At 35.8% G+C, this 22,925-nt stretch overlaps 1 protein-coding gene across 2 annotated transcripts in view; it reads left to right on the plus strand.

Annotated features, from left to right (window-relative positions):
• The window catches only part of CPNE8 (copine 8), an 82,234-nt gene that overhangs the window by 45,116 nt on the left and 14,193 nt on the right, over nucleotides 1–22,925 (plus strand). For both annotated transcript variants that reach the window (XM_015851701.3, XM_085512000.1), the window contains exons 9-13: nucleotides 121–225; nucleotides 2,819–2,860; nucleotides 8,407–8,482; nucleotides 13,345–13,398; nucleotides 15,479–15,540. In XM_015851701.3, the coding sequence (XP_015707187.1) occupies nucleotides 121–225; nucleotides 2,819–2,860; nucleotides 8,407–8,482; nucleotides 13,345–13,398; nucleotides 15,479–15,540 (339 nt within the window). The remainder of the gene's footprint in view (nucleotides 1–120; nucleotides 226–2,818; nucleotides 2,861–8,406; nucleotides 8,483–13,344; nucleotides 13,399–15,478; nucleotides 15,541–22,925) is intronic.

Raw genomic sequence — 22,925 nt, forward strand, 5'->3', positions numbered from 1 at the left:
GACATTGCACCAGTGCAGACACTATAGATCTTTTTATTCCCTATTTGGTTACTCAAAATAAAAAGTAAATAATGCAAATTATGCAAATTATATCTTTTTTTTTTTTTTTTTTAATTGCAGTTTTACAATCTGCCACAAAACAGAAGTCGTAAAAAATACATTAAATCCAGTGTGGCAGGCATTCAAGATTTCTGTCAGAGCCCTGTGTAACGGAGACTATGACCGGTAAGCTACAGGTTAAGTTTTCCTAGCATACATTTTCAGTGATCCAATACTAAAGGGTGCATCTCTGAAAAACATGGTCATAAACTGTGTTTTTACCAGTGCTTTACTAGCAAGTTAGGTGGTTAAGCTGAGGAATTGTGGATGGTTTTAGGGTCCTTAAAAATTGACTCGTTAACTTCTAACGGTGTCAGTGAAGTAAGTGTTTAAGTCACTGATGATGACTTGTTATTCTGTCATCACTACTCATATTTTTGATATGAATCAAGATAATGCTGTTATAATTATATGGCCAAATAAATATCTAGTAAACTGTCTATCCCTATCATCCGAAATCTGGAGTATTTTTGGAGTATACTTTGGAGTACTCAAAGGAAGTATAGGCATAGCATTAGTCGTATTCTTCTAGAATAGTATAGTATAATACTTAGATTAAAATAATGAAGGAAATATGAAATATGAGGATTAGAAGAACAGTATGAGTAGTAGATAAAATGTGCATAGTATGTAGGTTGCTCTGAAAGTAATGTCTCTTATTTATTTTCATGGAAACTACAACAGTAATTATTCAAGGAAATGTATGGAGTAAAGCTAGTGTAATCTGTTACCATGAAGGCAAGCCTTTTGGGAAGCAAATCAAGTTATGATTTACTAGCTAATACCAGGTTATAAACAGAAACCATTGCTTGTACTGGTCTGTGTTTCGCTTGACTAAATCCAAGTAGTTAAGACTGAAGAAGTAGGAGAGTAAGAAGTGCTTATATTCACTAAAATGCTTGCATAGTAATAAAGTTCTGTTATGAACCACTTACTAAAAACTGAAAGTTCAAAAGCTAATTCAGATTTTTTGCTAGGGAAATGGGACTTTTTTTTATCAATCTTTTTGAGAATTTCCATTCTTAGCATTTCATATTGGATCACAGTTACTTTATTCTGTCTGTCATGCATTTCCAGTACTCGGTATCATCCCGCTTCAAATTTAAGGAAAAAGGGTTCTCCTGCATTCCTAATACTGTCCTAGAGAAATACTTGTTGCAGTTATTATCATTTGTGTTTCTTTTTCAATTAGATGGGAAAAGTTGCATTGATTTCATATAGTCAGGTATAATTTTTACCTTGTATGTGGATTTATATGCGTAATGCAAAGCAAAGTAATGCTCATGTTGCTAGTCTCTGTACACTGCAGTGTTTATCATATAAATTAAAAGTCTTTTATAATAATGCTATAAAAGAGATGTATTAAATGCAATACTAAAACAACTCCAGCATTCTGAAAGAGAATTTAAAAATATAATGGCATGCCTCAGATTGTTGTGCAGCTACTTTCCCATTTTGATCATGTTTTCAATTCTTTCTACATAATGTGCTCTGTGAATGCCTTACAAACAAATTACTCGATGGAACTTTACAGTCCTCCCTATAATAATCATATTTGACACCAGGAAATATACTTTAGGTATCAAATTCAAAATAGTATTGGCTGACGATTCAGCAAAAGCTTCCAAAGTTTGTTTCTGTTGTTTGCTTTTTTAAATATGAAAACTTTTCCTTCCAAAGGTGAGGATTAGTTTCCTACGATCAGCTTGGTTTCTTTCAGATAGTGATAGTTTCACAGATCAGATTATGGTACTCTCAGTTATGTGAAAGGTGTTGAAAAGTGAGAGTAATGTAATTGGTTAGAATATATGCCACACTAAACATCTGTTCTAGTTTTAGGTAGAGTAATTTCTCTGCAGCTAATGCAACTGAGTGAACTCTGTCCCTGTACACACCCATGCCCTCACCCAATTTCCTCTTTGGTCAGATATCCAAGCAGCATCTTCCTCTGTTGTGGAATAAGAGTGAGCTCACGGGTTGAAAGCACAACAGATTTCTTTTGTCATCAGCCACATATAGAGCCTCTGCCAAATCTTGGGTGAATAACACGGTTTCCATTTTTCACTATTGCAGAATGTTTAGCAGAGATTAATGCCATACAGAGTTGAAGTTTTCTTTTATTCTGGTGTTGTTACTTTCTTTTAATAACCAAAATGTATGGAGCAGAATTGTAGGAGTTTGCTTTATTTGGTAATGTACTGTTTTTAACCTGCTCTATGCTATCAAAGAGTTTGTGTTATATAATGACCTGCTTGAGTTCTCTTCTCAAAAGAAGACCTTCTTCTCAAATATAGGCATATTTTTTGTTTATTCATTTATTTCTGGAAGGCGTCACTATTTCACATTAGATATCCCTTTCCCACATAGCAGCATACACCAATAGCTGTCACAATGAGTCTCATTTCATTAACCTTCTTAAAAAGGTTGATAGCACTTTAAGGTTTAAAAAATCAATTAAAAACACGAACAACAACAACAGAACCCCCAGATATAGTTGTTCCGTTAGCTTTCACTGCATTTTACTATTCATTTATGAATTTATATTGAGTAACCTGAGTGACTTGCTGTCTTCTTCACAATAAGAAATGACTGGAGAATTTCATCTTCTAGCTTTGCCATAGCTGAGGTATCATGTTGCACTTAAATATAAGTATTAAATGCAATTTTGTACATTTGAATATGAATTTTAATAGTTTAATAATTTTCTCACATTTCTTAGGACAATTAAAGTAGAGGTGTATGATTGGGATAGAGATGGAAGGTAAGACATAATTTCTATTGTTTTCTATTTATTTTTAAAAGTTGCTCTATTACAGTTCTGTTGTTTTGCAATCGAGATAAGTGCTGATACACCAACATATTTCAAACATGAGGTTCATACCTGGGACAAGATGGAATGTTTTGTGAATCTCCTTAGGGCTAATGTTACTGTATACATATGAAATGAGGGGGGGGGGGGGTAGAGGGGGGGGGTTGTATTTGGTGTGTTTTTGGTTTAGTGGGTTTTTTTGTTTTTTTTCTTCAGTTAAAAGGGTTTTAAATATCATCAAGAGGAGGATGGTGGAATAAATAGATGTGGATTTTCTGTAGCTAATTTCAAATTGGGCACTATGTAATTGTTCAGCCTTACTGACTTTACTTAGCATGCCCTCTTTATGGTCAGACTGAGTTGAGTCCTCTTCTTTAAAAAATGCTTGAGTTTCTGTCTTCATACTTTTGAGAGAAAGTTTATTTATAAATCATGGTTCTAGCACTTGCATGTAATACAAAAATACGCTGATCTCTTTCTCAGTTGACCTGCCTTAATAGTTTCTTATTATTTTATATTTTTAAAATATATGAATATGTAGTTACATTTGAGTACTTAAGAGTATATTATTTATTATATGATGTCTAATAATACTAAAGGTATTTGTTTCTAGTTTTTCTGTGGCCAGAATAGATCTTGCATTAGTAATAGGGAAATTTACCCTGTGCTGTCATTAAAAGTTTACACTTTTCTCTTTTTTATTTCATCATGAAATCTGTTGATTTATAAGCATTCTTAACGCATACTTATGATCTGCAATTATCACCCAGTAGAAAAAATTCATCCTTCTTGATTAGATAATTCCTAGAGACAGAAAAAAACATATTAATTGCTTATAGCGTAAGCAGTTAAAAATATGATTAAAATTATTAGAAAAAAAGTTGCTGCATCACCATAAAGATTTAATTACATTAACATCCTCTAGTTTATGCTTAAATTTGCCTTATCTTAAAAATGTGACATACTTTCAATTTGCAGGCAAGATAGAATATTTTGTGAAATTATTCTGAAAATGAAAAATTAGGCAATATTTCCCAGTTAATAAAAAAGAAGGATCTTATTTTATTAATCTTTGTTAAACCCCGTGTGCTGACTCACTTCCTTCAAAATCTGAATCTGAAATATGATTAAAAGAAAGGAAGAAATCTGACCAATAATAATTGTATAGATGTGATTTTGAGTGCAGATGTCACCAGGCTGTGGAATTCAGGCCATCATTAGCCTTTGCTGTCCCAGACACTGAAAGATTGTCTGCTTTTGCTTACGTCTCATTCTGAATACCTGTCAAATGAGTATCTAAAGGAAAAAAAGAAAAAAAAGGTGAAGAATATTACTTACATGTATTCCTTCTTACTCTAACCGTATGGTTTTTTGCCTCTTGTTTTCCACCTTATTTAAATTTAGAAGCACACAAAGCACTGACTTCTTACACGTTCAATTCCTCGAAGATGAGACAGCACTCATCTCATGTAACTTCAGACAATTTAAAAATCAAGCTGCTAGATTGAGCTAATCATTTAAGCTATTTCAGTATCAAACCAAGGAAAATGGTATTCTGCATTCTGATTGAATCTGTCTCAATAGAAAGAAATTGTCATTTGGTGACGCTTATGACTTACTAGTGATCATAGCAAGAGCATTCATTTTTAATTTGACTTGGAGTTAGCAAAATGGATCTGAAGTGAGTCCTATTCAGACTGGCTTAATTTGTCTATCAAGGTTTTGTACAATGCCACTGTTAAACAGATTACATTAATTTTCGTTTCTCTTGAAATCTTTGTTAATTATCAGTTGATACAGTAGCTGATTACCTCACTGGACTGCCTGTTTGTGCTCCAGAGATGTGCAGTCCTGGGAAGAACAACCTTTGAAAGATCATCAGGGAGCCTGCTAGGGAGCATAGCAAATTACACTGAATGTTGCAGGTTGTTCTGCAGTCAGTAAAACAACATTACCGTACATATGCTTGATTTGTGATTTAGTGTTCTTTTGTTCAACAGCCTTGAGTTAGAGATTTTTTTTCTTAACTGGACCATCTTAACATGAACATTAATTGTTTAGAAGATTTGCTTCTTTTTGTGTATTTTAGGTGAGCTAACATTTCTAACTTAAATAATTTGTTTTTCCATGGTTTTAATCAAGCAGTGCAAAAAGGTTTTCTATGGATAGTTAACTGTACTGGATTCTTCTTTTATATTTCATGCACCTCCAACAGAAATATTGGCTTGGTGCTATTTGCAGTGCTGATTTCTTGTGTCATTTATTTCTGAAGACATTTGGAAGATTCTGTATCAGGATATGTGGCACTGATATAAATCCATGGCATAAAAACTGGAGTACTAAAGTAGTCTAATGGATGTAGAATGCAACTAATAGTTCAATAAACAAATGAATAAATAAATAAATAGATCTGCAGATAATTCTTTTATTTTCCTTCACTTGAAGAAATCATCTGAGAGGGAATAACTCAACTGTTCACAATTTCTGGTTAAGGAGTTTAATAGTGTAGGTGTGCATTTCTTGAAGTATCATTATTTTATCAAGAAAGACATGTTCTCATAAACTCTAGCACTGGAGCAGCTCAATTGTACATATGCAAAGTCTGAGGAAGAAACCTGGGATTTGAGGTGCAACCACAGATTGCTCTTCACTGAAATGTAGTAAGAATTTAGTGGGCATATCTGCTTTATCTGATTTACAGCCTGTGTGAACACAAATGAAGGGCATCAGCAATGCTCGGGTGTTTGTATTTCTTTCTGAAGGCTTTTTCCGTAACTTCAGAGAAATTGTTACCTTGTGGTGCAAAAGCCATTCCACAACCTTGGCTTTTACAGTCTGTTTTACAGAATAAAATGCTTGTTTGTTTGTTTGTTTGTTTTTCTCATAATATAAAACAATAAGTAGCACCATGCTAAACTGGGGGCTCCAAAACAAGCATTGGAGAATCTAACCACAGCAAGAGGTAAAAATTTGTCTGAGAATCTGAAGACTGCAAGAGAGGCTGTAAATCTCATATCCCAGCTGCTTTCCTCTTTCTTCCTGTCCTCCACCTCTGACCTCTTTCTCCAGCTGCTTAGTTGATTTTTAAATTGTTGGACTTCTCATCTTTCCCAATGATATATTTTAGGGGTGATGATTGACATTTTCTCCATTGTTTGTTTTTTTTTTCCTTTAGATTATTAAAAAAAAAAAAAAAAAGAAAAAGAAAGAAAAACAACAAAGCTAATGACATTTCTGAAAGTGATTTTCAGCACTTCAAAGCACAGTACCAGAAGTGGCACTTTTAGTGAGTTGGGATTCAAGTGATTGTTTGACGTACTGAGAGTCTCTGATTCACAGTTCTGACATGCAGTTCATGGACAGAAGTGTCTAAGTCTAGGAATGGTTGGTGTTAGGAGCCAAAGGTCTATCAAAGACAACTCCTTCTGGTTCTCTGTTCAGACACTAATAAGGAAATCTATAGGGTGATGTGCAATCATGAATGTTTGGAAGGATTGATGTTATATTTTTCTAAATGAATTATACTTCCAGCAAAGGCAAATGTCCAGCAGTCACTCATCTTTCAGAGCCAGTCTATTGAAAGGCATGCATCCATTTCAATAGGGACTGCTCATGTCTAAGCTGATGGTCTTTTAAATGCAGAGAGCTGGGAGACTGATTATTTATGTCCACACCTTTTTAATAAGATTACTTAGAGGAATTAAATCTTTCTGGCTCAGTTCTTACCAGTCCATGTATATTGCCACAAGGAAAAGGAAGCATTCCAGTGTCTTTCGGAATTATAGAAATAGTTACTTTTAAGCAGTACAAATTTCAAAGTAATTTTCCTAGAGAAAAACCCTATCTGAAATTGCTTATCCTCTCCTATGGCATATTCATATGTAGTCAATGAGCAGTTGATTGATTTTCTGCTTTAAAAAAAAAAAACAAACAGATGACTTGAAAATTAACAGTTGTTATTAGAAATTGTTATAAAAGGTAAAAATTCATCTTTTAACAAAGGTGCATTTTTTTCCAGAACTGTGGTGACTCAAAATTAAATGTATTTTATGTGCCGCGGTCTCTATAGCTCTCAAGTTCTATTGCTGGTATGCTGCCTTCTTTTATTCCCCTGGTAGAGCAGTTGTCGCAATCCAGGGAGTGTTTAGAAAAAGGAGACAATATCTTTAAAATGTGTTCCTTAAGAAAAGTCTTAGTGTCTCAGAAGCAATTTTCCAGTTTCCAGGTGGAAGGCGGTTGTTTCTCAACTCTGAATCAGAGTAGTCGGTAATAGGTTCACTATATAGTATTTCTCAAGCCTTCTTTGGGATGCTTTACTTGACTCACTGGCATTGCTGTGACGACTGAACCTTTTAATTGCATGGCTTACAGATATTTTTGAATTCCTGCTGGTTTGAGATAGGGAGATTTTAACTTTGTGTTTGTTTTGTTGTTTTGTTATTAAAAAAGTAAGAAATTTCATGTTGCTTTGGATTGTTTCTATTTTTCCTTTCCTTGCGCTTCTCAGGAATTTCTAACTTTGCTTTTATTGGAAACAGCTTAATTGGAAATGCATTGTAATTCTTAAAAGCAAGTTTTACAAGCAATAAAATCATAAAACTGACATTCTATTCTCATTCATGCTTGAAGGAAAGATTAAAAAAATGGTTATTACCGTATCTCACTGGTTGGGAAAGCAGAGTGTAGAGGAGGTACGGTGCTTTGCTTGGGAAGAGCTGTGAAAACAGGGGGAGTGAGGATCAGGAGGGAGTGGGAGTTGGATCAGCAGTGAGAAAAGTTTAGCTGGCAAGGCCAGAGATGGGCACAGAAGGTCTCATGACACCTGGAAGTTGTGTAGCAGGCTGCTAGGCAGTCAGCTCTGTGCTTGCTGCCCATTCCAGATGTTTCATTCACTCCCATCTGGCAGCCATGTGGTTTCTCTCGTCCTGCTCCCTGACCTCAGAAGCCATTCACAGTGGAGCATCATCCAGTGCTTTCCCTCTGTCCACCCTGCCCATAGTGGTTACTTTGCAGTGTGATCTCCCCTGGCTAAGAGCTGACAAAGCAGTTTTTAAAATGTGAGTGACAGAGCATGGAAACGTGGAATTTATTCTTAGAACAGAAGTAGTATTCAGGAAGGAAAAGCTTGTAGCCACTAATTCAGTGTTAGAGCAAGATGCCAGTGGTGATGCAGTGAGAAAGTAGTGATAATATTTTATAACTATTTCTGTTTTAAATTCTTCCGTGATCTGTCTCACATGTAAACAATTTACAACTTAGCCTTCATTGTGTAGTTAGGCTAAGCAGAAGCTATCAGAAAGATTTAACCTGATAAATCAAGTCTTCGTTGTTATCGCTACAGACACAGCAGAATGAAAATAGATTTTTTAAGCAGATTCATGTTTTGCTGTTGCTGCTTTCTTGAGTGTTTGTTCATACTGGTTGTGCTTCTCTTTTTTACAAATATGTGTACTAGATGTTTAAAGTAGTAATACTGTCTCTTTGATTTTCTTATACAGTCATGATTTCATTGGAGAATTCACAACAAGTTACAGGGAGTTATCGAGAGGGCAATCTCAGTTCAACGTGTATGAGGTAGGTGTTCTGAGTCTTATTTGTTCACCTTCAGAAAATAAGTGAAAAAACTTCCAGTGTTCATGGTAAACTGGTTAAATCTGCACAGTGCTTGTCAAAATTAAAACTTTGGAATTAGTTCACATTTCTCCTTTTTGAAGAGTAGAAAATCTGAAAGTGTTGCTCCATAAACGCATTTAAGAGCTAGTAGGTATGTGTGCATGTATATATACACTGGGTGACAAGAGAACTTCAGACGCAGATGGCTGGGTTGTTAGACATAATCTGGAGCAACTACTGGGTTGTAAACCATTTCTGTGTATGCAATTTGTCATTTATTTCTTTATTTACCAACCATAACACATGTTGTATGTTGGATGCTAGTTTCTCTTGCCTAAATAAGCAACAATTCCTACTTCAGATGCAGAGACACGTGTTTGGCCTCTGGTGCAGATGTGAGAATTTTTAGAGATTTTATGCTAGGACTACAAACAACAGTGAATTTACCTTCTTTCTTTGTTTGCTGTTGCCTTTTGTCAGTTACCATCTTTGCTTAAAAATACACTTCTTATTTGCAGTTTGGGATTAATTTATCCACCAGCTGTTGGGATTGTCAGGCAGTCAATTCAAGTACTTCTAACTGCTGTATGACTTTCCCTTATATTGTAGGCAAATGTAGGCCACATCTACAGTCACTGTCCTATCAGGGCCCCATTGCTGAAATTGTACAGGTTTGTGTATCTCAAAGCTGGTAAATCTCTGATTAAACACTTCTTTCCTAATTATGTCTGAGATTACTAAGTTTTGGAAAACAGAATAGATTTTTTCTCCTTACCATTTTTGTCTAGCCAGTTCTGTGAAAGCTTTTCAGCATCCTCCATTTCACATAAGCTTATAGACAAAGTGGACAGATTGTGCCCAATGCTTTCTGTAAACTGAAGTGCTGAATTTGAAGGTTTTCCTCTGTAGGCCTTTCATAGACTGACTTTCAGAGATTTTCAATGAACATTCTTTTTAATTTTATGCTTGCTGTTTGTTCTCTTCCTTGGTCAGTTCTATTCTCATTCTTACTGTCTTTCATTTATGAATATAAGCATTTGTACAACACAAGAAAACTGTTCACAGTCTGTGCTTTGTTTATTGCTCCATGGTGGGTATATATTGGGGACAGAGGAACATCAGAAAGTGCTGAGTGTGCTTGCATGACATGGAGTCACAAAGGACCCAAAGAACAGTGTTTAAGGTTGACATTTTTATGTGCATTCTTTTTTTCAGTTTCCAGGTGTATCTTTCTGCTAATTTTTCAACATATCATTTATGAAGATTAACTGATGATAAAATAGGAGTTTTTCATAGCTTATAAATACTGCTAACCACAAGAACGGTCCATTCTCTTTTTTTAGTTTAGTTGTTTTCCTTTCATAGAGGCTGCAGTCTCCTCTCTCATGAACTTAGAAGATGTTTATATCAACTGAGTAATGAACGTAACTCAGAAAGATGCCCTGAATTCCATCTGCCAGAATTCCTGGGGGAAATACAGGAAAGGCAACCATGCATCCTCCTGGAAATTGCCTTTATTTTGTCTCAATTTGTGGAGCCTTGATCATTTGGATCAAACCTTGACTCAATATATTGCTGTCACCACACTGCAGTAATGCATCCCCTTCCTGGGTCTGCTTACCAGCAGGATTATTCTTATTAAAAACAGTCTTCTAATGGAAAATGTTGGTGAGAATTCCCATTTTCTAAAAGAGTTGTGGTGTCATGAAATGAGTCAGCAAACGCTAGTCCACGGAAACCATGTATAGGAACTGAATTAAAAATAAGTAAGTTACTTATTTTTTTCCACTTATGTTTCTGTTGTTTTGGAAGTGCCTGAAAGTATTTGTCTTCTTGTTTCTGGAGTTCTTTCCTGACTGAGATATGTGACCTTGTGTGTGATCCTTTTCTTGGTATTTCTTCAGTACCTATATCCTTGGCCTCCATTTGTTACCAAAAGCCAAGCTTTTGATCTTCCCAGGAGGAAGCAGTATCTAAAGCTCCCTAGCATCAATATCACAGGTCATAGGTGCCATTCAGAAAACAGAAATACTGTTTTTCAACCAAATCTCCTTTAGTGTAGTCTTAATACTGAGCATCTCCTCTTTCAATTACGTTGCCTTCAAATTAAAATACAGGTAATTCAGGCACTTCTGTGTGATGCCACATGACAACTTGTGGGGTCAAATGCGCTGTTGTTGCTTTTAGAATGGTTCCACAATGAGCTGCCTCAAAGACTGTTCTCTTGTTCTCTCTTTGTCCATTCTGATAGCAGAGGCTTTTCCTGCATTTAGACTCTCATGCATCCACATTGGTGAAACTCATGAGCAGCCTGTCTGTAAGATTTTCTTGAACTCAGTCTTAATCCCATGATGAAAACTTTCTCATTTCTGTTTCACCCAAGAGTGCTTTAGAAGTAAAACAAATCTAATTGAATCATAGTCTTACTAATAGACTTCTTAATTTCAAGAACTCTTCTGTCCCTCAGCATGAGTACTTGAGACTTTCCAGGTTTTAAGTACACTTTTTGAAAGATTTAGGTTAGCTTCTCCATTTACACCGTGAGTTACAACATCTTTAGGTTTGCTTCCTTAGTGTGTCTCAAAATTAAAATGTGTTATTTCTTCTCTGTGAAAAGATAGCTTTGCTAATAATGAGAAGGCAAACCTATGCCACTATAGGCTGGCTGTTTTTTACTCTTTTGTTGTTGTTTTCTGTGTGGAATGCAGATCTTTGCTATTCTTTAAGCCATCCTTTGGTCTTGGTCTGCTGCCATTAAACCAGTATTTTGTAATGTACCATATTCCTTAAAATGCTGACATGATGGTTTGTGCAAGCGCTAATGCAAAGTAGGGAAGGAGTGTGCTCCAATTATGTTCTGCACTTTTATTTTGAAGACGAGCACTGATGCTGCTGTGTGAAACAGGACAAAGATAACTTACAGCCATGTTTTTCTTATTTAGATCCAGAATCTACCCTATAGAGTGACTGTAATTTGCAGCAGCTTTCTACAGTGTCACAGTGCAGAGTACTGTGTGCAGTGAAACTGTCCTTTCTTATTGTATCACTGACATGACTCCTACCCTACCAGGAATGTTCTGTCATAACTTCTTACAGTGATTTTGTAGTTACTTAAATACAATGTCAATATCTTATTCCCAGCATTAGCATACATTTTCTGAACAGCCAGTGTTTCCCTCCCCATATGACAATCCTCTGTGCTTTCCCACTGCTTCCACATGATCAGTCTGTGCAATATCAGAACAAAGGAGACTGAACAAATTCTTTTTAATTGTGTTACAGCTAGACTGCCCCAAGGCAGATAGAGAAATTTTTGTTTGAGTGTTTTTGAATTAGAAACATTGATATAACAAGCTCTCTTCAATAGACTTTTTTTTTTAAACACATAAGAGCTCAAGTAGCTTCCTTGGTTATTGCAGGAGTATAAAGCTTTTGGAGGCCTTTTTACATTTACCTGAAATTTGAGCAAAACCTACACATTGTTGTTACTATGATAGTACCTGGAATTGTGAGAGAGAGAGAGAAGCTGTGATTTAATTGACATTTGATCCCTAGAAGATACCTTGTTTCCCATGACATTTCATTCCAAGTGCTAGTGCATTTCCCAGCAATTCCTAAGGTGCCCATTGTCAGGTTATGTGAAACAGAAGATTCTTATGAATCTTCTTTTGGGCACTTAGCAGCATATTTCTTGTCTGTAGTCATTAACTCAGGCCAGTTTGGGAAGATCTTCAATGACAGTTGTCTCTTTCTGATCTGCATTTCAGAGCTGTTGTGTGCTGTGAAATGAATGCAGTTTTTGAATGTGATTTCATTTTGGTTGGGGGTGAATTTTTGGAAGATGGTTTGCTCTGTTTCCCATTTTCTGGAATTACTGTTGCAATGTTTTATAGCAGTTAAGTCGCTGAGATTTCAGTTGGGAATGTTTGCATTCATTCATGGAACATCTGTGCATAGTTTACAGTAGAACTTGGCAGTAAGATGAATTTGAGTTTTCCTGGTCATATAGGAGACGGCTGATCAACATAATTAGCAAAATAATGTTTTGCTTCCAGTCCTGTGTGCAGTAATAAATAGGAGTACTTTTTTTTTATGTGCACTTAGTGAAACCGTCTGAGACTTACCTTCAGGTACTGAGAAGGGAAACAACCTTTTTTTAGATGTCTGCAGAGGGAGTTTGTGTGAATGTAGGTTCAAGATATTTGAGAGAATGATTTAATACTTTGTAGTCCAGTTCTCTGAAGATTCTTGTGCCCTGAGAGTGTTTGCCATCTGGTTGATGGTCTATGCCAGATTTCATGAAATAACAAGCTAGTTTTGAGACTCTATGACCTTGGCCTTTCTTTCATTGTAATTGCCATACCTGCCATTGCACCAAATACAAAAACTAGGAGTAGGATAACTCCTGTTTTTCATAGGTAATACTATGAAGATGGGAGCAGATTAATTGAAGAGGTGCACTGTTAGACAAAGAAGTGATGGCCCAGAACACTGGAACACTGGAATCAGGAGTACAGAAAAATGCAGAATTTTGTGTAGATTCAAATCCACTGTGCACTCAGATGTAATGAACGCTCTCGCCTTTGTTGTTTCAGTCCCTTATTTATTGAATATGAGTAACAACACTGCCTTACCTAGCACTGTGAAAATAAATCACTGGTTTTGAAATCTGTGTATATCCCAGCTTTGAGGTGCATAAGTAGAAAGCATGCTGAATTAATTTAGATGCTACGGATTCTGTTTTGTGCATTGAAAATATCTTAACAATTATCTTTGTGTTTGCTAAAATGATTGTGCGTTAATTCTTTTGTCTGTGTTTCTAGGTAATAAATCCAAAGAAAAAGGGAAAAAAGAAGAAATATGTTAACTCTGGAACAGTAAGTAGATATAATTTATAATATTACTGTATGCTTTTCTCTTGAAATACAGAGCAGTTGACGTGACATATAACAGAGCTGAAATAGAACCATCTGTGAAAGCTACAATAATAAACTACTTACTGTACTACAGCATTTATTTTCTGATGTTTCTGTTGTTATTTTTCTAAGTTGATAGAAGTTGTTTTCAAGTGTGCTCTTAAGTTGCCAATGGTCTTAAAAATGAGTTATACCAATCTGGAGGCAGATTCTTGAAATTATTTGATTGGACACTGTTCGATTTTGTCTGAAACATATTTTCAAAAGTCAATTTTATGTTTAAATTTAACCACTCACCTAGCATCAATAAAAGCTGCTAAGTCATACCTTTCATGCTAAAACAGGAGGAGTCATAAATTTTTATTACCAACAGCTTTTTGTAAATTTTCCTTGAAAATTCTGTTAAGGCTATTTTGGGAAGAGAATATTATGTCCTTTTGTTCATATTCTGCTATGAAACATTTGTTAGCAACGCAAATAATTCCCTTCAGCGTTTTCTCATCTTCTGTGTTCTGGCACCCATGATACTCAGATCATCTATGAGAAAATGAAGATAAATGTTGAAGAGCTGTATACTGAAAAATCAAAACAAGTTTTAGATATATTCTTTTGAAAACATCCAGCATTTTTGCTCATGGGAAGTCCCAGTGAATTCAGGAGGACTACTTTCACTCTGAACTTGTATGGCTTTGAAGAAACGATTTGTCAGACTCTCATTCTTGTATAAGTCTGTTCATCAGTAGGGAAACTATCACTTATTTTGTACTTCTGTGTTAAAACATAAAAAGTAGTTTGTGAAAATTTACCTTGCAAGATCTGATTAATTCATTATTTATTTATTTATTTATTTATTGCTAATTAAAGTGTTAGAATAAAAAGTTCTTTCAGGCTTTCTGTACATGAAAGAACATTTTTTACTCATGTTTAGGCAGACAGAATCAACTGTGGGTTTTTTATTTTTTGCCTGAAATTAACAGAAAATCTACAACAAGTGGTTTGGTGTTGGTAATTTTCTTCCCTCTTTCTTCTTTACTGGTGTTTTTTGTAATTGCTTTTATATTGATTCCTTTTAGTCCCATTTGCCCTTCTATGTGCAGGCTTCCTTTAAGCTTCTGTGAATAGTCGCTTTCCTGTATGTTTACCTGCAGTTTTGTTTTTACTTCTTTCTGTCATTCATCCAAGATATTTGGTGTCCCAACAGATTTCTCCATTTCCAAATAATCTAAGACCATCATTCTCACTAATGGAAAGTTGCCATCTGAGGAAAAGTTAGCAAAGTGGGTGCTGGTCATTGATTGCTATCTCACTGCTGTTTTAAATAAATACACTGATAGAGTAGCTGTTTCCATTCATTACTACTTAGGAGGTCATTTTAAGTTCAGGAATATGGATGGCATAATTTGTAAATAAGCCAAAAGTAATATGGAGTGAATCTGTATGAAAATCTTGACTACCAAATCTTTTCCACTTGAGTTAAAACTTCTGTAACTTGAGTGCTCAAAATGCCACACTTTAAGCTGCTGCTTACGTTTAGGACTACCAAAATTCCTGAGTGATCAGAACGGATAGTGAAGAAATTTCTCATCTCCTCATTTTTCTATGTGTTCTACTTTAAGTATTTTTCTGTATTCGTACATATGTGTGTTTATCAACACTCAGTACAACTGCTGATATGAGAAATGGCATGAAAAATTGTAGTTGAGTTCTTTAAACAAAGCTGAAGTACTCAGTAAGTACTTCAAAAAGAATAAGCGTATGTTTGCGTGCCCTGGATAGTGATCTTTCACCCATTCTCTCTTACTTCAAAAAAAGGAAGAAGCCACCCATACCAAAACAGAACAAAACAGAACAACCACCAAAAAAAAAAATTGTAGCAGACTTCCAAACTTGTCTTTTCCTTTCAAAAACTGGTTTCTGAAACGTTTACGTTGTTTTCTACATCTTCTTTAGTTTTAGCTCCAAAAATGTTGTGGATGAGTCTCTACTTGTATAACTGGGAAAGGACAATTCACATCTGACTCTTCTTTTTGTTTGCTTTCAGGTTACACTGCTTTCCTTCCTCATTGAAACAGAAGTTTCCTTCCTTGACTACATTAAAGGCGGGTATGTGATAGTCAGCGAAGTTTTCTTCTTTGTAATAGTTTGTATTTGCACATTGCATATGGTTACTTTTAGTTAATACAGTAAGAACTGTATTATTTCCTCATGCAGAGGTTATACTTTCTTAAGTTACTGATGTCATTTAAGTTACGGAACTTCATGTATACTGTTGGAATAGGTAGTGGTACAGAAATAATGACCTTTGATTTATTTAAGATTAGCATTTATTTAGAACCTTTCCTCATGGAAGGCATTTTTTTTCAAGACTAATTATATACAATTTATGACGATTTCAATTTCTCATTTATCATCATTCCAAAAGGGAAGTAGAGACAGAGGCATCAAATGGCTTACCCTAGAACATACCTGAAATGGGATCAAACATCAGGAATTCTCGATTCTTAACCTCTGCACCAGAAAGTGATATTCTCTAAAAAAAAAAGTAGAAATTATTTATTACACATTTCTAGGCACTTAGTACGAGTTTTTGAGGCATATTCCCTATTTTTCTATAGCTATTTTAGATCACTATTTACTTTAGAGAAACAAGTTCCCAGCTTTTTTTTCTAGCAGTCTTTAACCAAGTTTCAGCTGAGATAAAAAGTCTGTGTTGTGTTTAGCCATTTGCAATACACCGCTTCATCTTTGTTTCTAGCTGTGATAATCCCACAGATGAGAATGTGCTGAAGATTTATTCCTAACTCATTTATCACTGAAGTTTGTTCTGTTAAGATGATACCACCAAGTTATATTCTAGTTACAGAGAAACAGTCAGTAAGCTGGCTATATTACCATTATTATCAAGGTTTTTAGAAATATAGCCAAAAATTATACGCTATACCAAACTCATAACTGGTAGAGGGAATGAGTCACTGCTAAGTGGTCCATATTATTGACCTAAGTCATGTGCTGCAGCAGAGAGTAATTTTTTTTTCTTTTTTCTCTCAAGGAGTAACAAATGCTCTGATGTTTAAATTCTCCCAAAAAGTTAAATTTCAAATTGGGATATCCAAATTTATAGCTGTTTGTTCTCCATCCAATAAAATAAGTATTTTTACTAAGGGTGAATTCATAGTGTCTTATGTGTATCAAAAAACAGTGTCTTTTAGCTCCTTAAGTTTAAATGCAATGAGAACATTTCCATAGACAATACTTGCAAATGTGAATATTTATTATTTTAAACATGGATGTAGTCAAACCACAGATAAGGGGCAGGATCAGTTTCAGGGATTGTCAGGTGGACCTGTGATAAGAGTTCAAGGAGGTGAAGCCATGAGCTATGTGGGCATAGCTGAGCTGTACGTTATATTCCTCTTACATAAGTCTGAAGGCTGAGCTGAAATGGGGCTCCTGTGCCCATGAGAGTGTGGTCAGAGGGCCGAGGTGAGGCTGGTTAGGGCCACTAAGACTTTTTACTATCCTCAAAGTTCCTGCATTTTGTTCCTGGATTCTTCTGGACAAAAAAGTGATCTAGGTCTTCTAGAGTTGCAATCATTAATTTCAGTTCAGTTATCTGGAAACAGTTCTGATGGAATATTTATCATCTCTTTGTTTCCACTCTCTAGGTCCTCCTGTTTATCCTCAAAATGGATTCAATTCATTTGTTGACTGTGTTAGAATCTGTTAAGTTTTATATCTAAATTTGGAAAGACAAGAAGACTGCATACATGTATAAACTTTTCAGATTGAGTTATCATATTTCCCATGGGGCTGTTTACAGTGCCAGTTAAATATCTGTATTCCATAGATGATTAATAGAAATCCTGAATACGATCAACAATTCCTACTGATATTTTGTGCTAAGTGCAAAGCAAAGAAGTCTTGCAGTATTAATAATTACTACTTTGAAGATCACCCCTCTTTTTGTATGAGTGGACTATAATTCAGTAGACTGCTCTGTGCTTGTAAGTCTGAGCACTAATTCTAATCATTTAATTATTTTATCTAAATCTTGTTTACTGATTCATACATCTGTTTTTAAGCACATGCTAGTGAAAACTGTGAAGGTTGTTTTTTTTATATATAAAATGTCACTACCTTTTACCACCTTTAATTTTCTTCTTTGGAAACATAACCAGGAGTTTTGCAGCCATTTTCCTCAATCCTGTCTTATTCTTACTTCATCTCATTTAATACTACTACACATCAGTTTTAGTCCAGTTAACGAGTTTTGGGGGAAGGGTGATGTGAAGTTTTCCTCATTTGTCAGTCTGTTTCCCCATCAATTATGTCCTCCACAATTTTGGTTTTAGATCCCCGTTATTCTTCCATTTGGTTCGGCAAGGGGAAGAAAACACTGATTCTGCAGAAGGCACAATATTGGCTCTTCTATAAATGGATGCTTGTGAAACATTTCATGTTCCAAACTTTATTGTAATTGATTTGAAGTGTCTAGAATGAATAGTGATTTAAGGGAAAGCTTGACAGAATTAACTGTAATTAATTGGGACTGCAGTATTGATTTGATTTGTATTTTGAATCTGCATATTTTTAATTGGAATATTTCATTATAAATATAATCAGTGATTTTTTTAAAAAAGCCATAAAAATGAAACAGGAATTTGTTCATACATTCTAATTTATTTTTAATAACACTGAATATTATTGTAGTATGAAAGTAGTAGGAAAGAGATGGATATCTCTTTTACATCTGTTGTGCATCAAGTAGTATCATCTTAGCTGCTAACTTTTCCTTGTATCTTGATGCTAAATCACCTGTTACGACACTGACCCTACCTTAAGATAGGGTACTTTGTACTAAAAATTAATGTATATTTCAAAAGTGGATTTCTCCTTCCACTTACTAGCATGTTTTCTTATAAAAATCACCTCCCAAGTTGTATAGGAGGAAGATACTGTGGAACTTTTATGAGGAAAATGTTGTTTGTTTTGATACTGCATTTGCAAAGAGGAAATGAAAAAAATACTGTCACTGGAGACTTTGGAGTAAATACCATTGAGATGATACAGCCGCTTGTTAGTTACTCGATTAGATCAGTTATAGATTGCTGCACAATAAGTGATTCTTAAACCTCCGCCAACTCCCCCCTGCAACCAGACCAGCTGGTTTTCACCCTAAAGATGCAGAGGAAATTTATACGTTCTTCCAGTGTACTGTTAAAAAAACTCACACTGTCAGCCCTGGTCAACAGCTACATCCAGGCTTAGCTTGTTCCCATGTGTGCATCAATTCTGATTGAAAGCAGTTAGTTTTACCTTGCTCTCCCAAAGTCCCAAACTGTGTGCTCTGTGGTAAAGGTTACTGCTGCTGGTGAGATGCTTTTGTTACTGCTAGTGACGAGTTCACCCTGAGAGGTCATGTCTTCCTCTAGCAGCTCCAAGCCCACAATGCATGTTGCTGTGCTTGGACGTTCTGTCTGAGCCCTCCCCTGAGTCAGGACACTCAGTGACCCAGCCTGCCTAGCCAGACGGCAGTGTTGTGGCAGCTTTTGTGCACAGCTTTGTGACCTTACAACCTCACTTGAAGCTGTGAGCTTCTCATTTAGCTCCTTGGGGAATGTGCATCTGGGAAAGCAGAAAAACAACCTCAGCAAATGAATTTCCTGATCAGAAAAACCTTACTTTTGAAAAATCTGGGGAACAAGAAATATTTTAAAAGAACAGCAAAAAAGCCTTGACCCTTAGCCTCAAGTACTTTGTCTCTCCCATTTCTCTGAGCCTTCTTGCCTCTCCCAGTAGGAAGTTCTGCTAGTCTTACTGTTCTGTGTTCTTTAAGTATTTCACAGAATCATAGAATTATTTGAGGTGGAGGAGATCTTCAAAGGTTGTCTAGTCCATGTCCTATGCAAAGAACAGGGCACCTTCAGCTAGATCAGGTTGCTCAGAATGTGGTCCAGCTTGGTCTTGAATGTCTCCAGAGATGGGGTATCCAACACCTCTCTGGGCATCCTGTTCCAGTGCCTCATAAAACAACTCAAAGCACGACTTAGTGCAGCAGGCTTCACTGTCAGCCACATCCAGAACAGGCCAGCTCCTCCCCTGCCTTCATCCACCTCTGCATCTTACAAAGCCCGGAGCCCATGCTGCCCAGCCAGCCCAGGACTTACGGGCAGCCCTTAGGCGGGCCCTGCCTTTAGCCCTGTGCCCAGAACTGTGCTGACAAACACTGTAAAAGACCCTCACAGTAAAAAAAACTGTTTCTTTATACCCAACTTGATAATTTGGGGTTGAATTCAGGAACTTGATAATTTTTGAATTCTTACATACACTACTTTTCCAGCCTTGTTTTTTTAAAAAATTATTAGCGTTATTTTATTTTGATTCTTTATGGATGAAACAACAAATCAGTACAGTGGTTTTGTCCTTACACCAAGTGGTGCATTCCATAGTTAACACTGTACATCATTGTACCTAACCAGAGAGTGTGGCTTTAACACAAATTCCAGCATAGTTAGATTGACTTAAGTTTTCTGTGGTTTGTAAATACAAAATTATTGTCTTGCATGTTGGAATTTTCTGTAGCTTAGTACGGTGTACATTCTGTGGTTCTCTAAACTAAAATCTAACCTACGTTGTGCCACTCAGTTTGGAAAAGTCCCTGTATTTGGATTCCATATTGCATCTTAAGTGCGTTACTGTGGCATTTTGGAGTATTAGAGACGCATACAGGGATAACAGTAGAACGTTCATATGTTGCTCTGTAAAAAAGGATTTTTAATTTTCAGGATTTTCTATCTATGGGTATTTACCTTATGCTTGCTTTGTGTGTTGAAAACCTTAGTTTTTCTTACTCGTTTGGTCTTGCATTGAAGTATGGTTCTAGCTTAGTCACTGGTTCATTTATTTTCTGATGTTCTACATACAGGTAGTACACAAATCATACAGTTTATTCTTGCGTGTGTAATTTTGAGCACCATTCTGACTTTCTTGCTGTTTAAAGTAACACTTCATGTCCCTTCTAAGAGCATTCAGTTAATCTTGAAAACACCCCAGACTTCACTTACAGGTTTCACACGAATGCTTGTTTAGTTTTCCTCAGCATCATAATAAACTTCTCTGTGTATAAAAGTCTAAACTAGATTGTCTACCACTTAATTTATTTTCACCTGAGTTAAGCACAAAGGTAGTTCAGCATATCCTTCCTAATTAAGCATTATGCAGATAGGTGCTTTACTGCAGTGTTTTTTCTTAGTTCAGATACAGCTCTAAGCTTTGAGGACTTTTTAAAAAACAAGCAGTAAAGGATCTTACGTGAAGCTTCCATTTTATTGATGTATTTTAAAATTGGGATTATTTAATCATGCATCTGAGTTTGTCTCGAAGGCTGTGATTTCAGATGCTTCTTAAAATTGTAGGCATCCACACTGAATTAATGTTTTTTTTCAGCTATAGTCCCTTACATAAAATACAGTAGCCAAAAGATCTTATCAAAAATATGTTACTGTTGATGAACAAGTCATTAATATGTTAATAGCAACAGTAACCTAAGAGTGTGCACTGGATAGAACCTAAAAGTTACTCTGTTGAAAAGAAATAAAACATGGTAGAAATAAAAACAGGGCAGTGAGCTGTCAGATATATTCATTACTTTTAATTTGTTTCCAGAATAGCATGTATTACTGTGAAAGCATTTCTTAAAATATCATTCAGATTAATTTTCTACTCATCTGACTTGACTTCCAAATGAGTTGTGTTTGATGTTTCCACAACACACAGCTTCTAAATTAGCCTTCCCAAATTATTTTTTGTTTTGTTTTTTTTTTTTAATTATGGACAGTTTGTTGGTTTGGGTTTTTTTTTTTTCAGTCCTGGGAAGCAGTAGCAAAATTAATACCTTTCAAATTAATCTTTCACACAAAATATGTGTTCACATCAGTGCAGCGGCTTTTGAAAATATTTTCTTCTGTGGTACTTATTTGAAGTTAAGTTGTTTGAACTTCAGATACCTGGTGCTCAAAAAAAGATTTAATTGCATTTTGATAGTTTTGACTACAAGGGTCGATATTCATTTTGTACCTTCCTGTAGTTGTCATTCCTTTTGCTGTAGGACGTCAGTACCTTGTGTGAGCTGGTCTCCCCTGTCTCTTTTGCACATGATCATACTTAGAGGGACATTTGAAGTATGCTATATATGTATGTATAAAATGGTCATTGAAAACACAGGGCAGTCAAAGCACGTTTGTGCTAATTGAGTTTCTTCCATTTTTCCCAGTCTTCTGTACGGCTTAAATAATAAATAGTCTGTGTGGAGACATACTCTTCTTAGAGAAAAATTGTAGTTCAGGCTATTGTGAATAGTAAGTACAGGAAGATGACTGTCCAAGACCAGTTGTGTTTAGCAGAGCTAGTAAGAACTCTAAGCATAAAACTAGAGAGCATTGTATTAGTCTTTTGTTTTTGGTTGATCTTCCTATCCTGTTAATGCCTGAGGAGGACAGCCGTACTGCACACTGTAGTGATGGTGATAAAAACTAGTTGACATGCACTTCTTATGATGTTTATTCTTGTCACTTACTGTTGGTGTAGAAGTATGTTTTGGCTAATAAGCCACAAGCACTGACATTCAGGTAGCAACCAAACAAAATCTGACTTCTCATACCATTAACAATAGTGTATTTTGGATGAAAGTGAATAAAGCAGAATGCAGAATTATTAGTGGGATGCATATCTCATAAATCCTAGGTCTCAGAACTCTTCAGTCTGCAGCTGCTTTCACTGTTCTTCATTCAAGTTTATTTTGATGCATTTTTAGACATATTCTGGGCTGACAGCATTCCAAGGAACCACAAAGTCTCTTCTTGATACTGTGGTTGTTGGTAGGGTTTTGCTGCCTTTTAAGGATGGTGTCCACTCATGCCTAGCTTAGTTTGTGTGGGCCTTGGTCAATGTAATAATACGATTCCATGTGATTTTTTGTGTGAACATAGGTTTTCATGACAGTAATAGCGTTTTCTCTGGGTGAAAAGGTTATTTGAGCAGTAAATCTTCTACTGCAAGGTCAGGTGTCAGATCACTGATGTTTGACCTAGGTGTGCATGAGCTAAGTATGTGCAATAACTTTCAAAGAGCTGTAATCTTTGGCAGTTTGGTCAATAAGTTCATAGTGGCGCACACTGAGAGGCAGAAGTTTGAAGGAATGTGTAAAAAATGTTGTCTGAGTAAAAAGTCAGTTTTCAGATTCCTGATGAGAGTTGAGATTATCTCCAGAATGACAGTACTTTGTGCGGAGGGAAGTTTCAGAACAGGACTGCGTTAATTGGATTGTCACTCCATAAGTGCATTAGTGGCTACTTTTTCAGACAATAATGGTATGCTGACAATTGTTTCATGCACAGTAATGCCTTTACTTAGCTACTGCTCTAATTGCTCATCTTTATATTCCTGTTTCCATATTTTACTTTTATCTTACACAGTTTTCCTTGATAGTA

The sequence above is a fragment of the Coturnix japonica genome, chromosome 1 (assembly GCF_054131305.1).
Source record: "Coturnix japonica strain WE chromosome 1, WE-NBRP24, whole genome shotgun sequence".
NCBI lineage: Eukaryota > Metazoa > Chordata > Aves > Galliformes > Phasianidae > Coturnix > Coturnix japonica.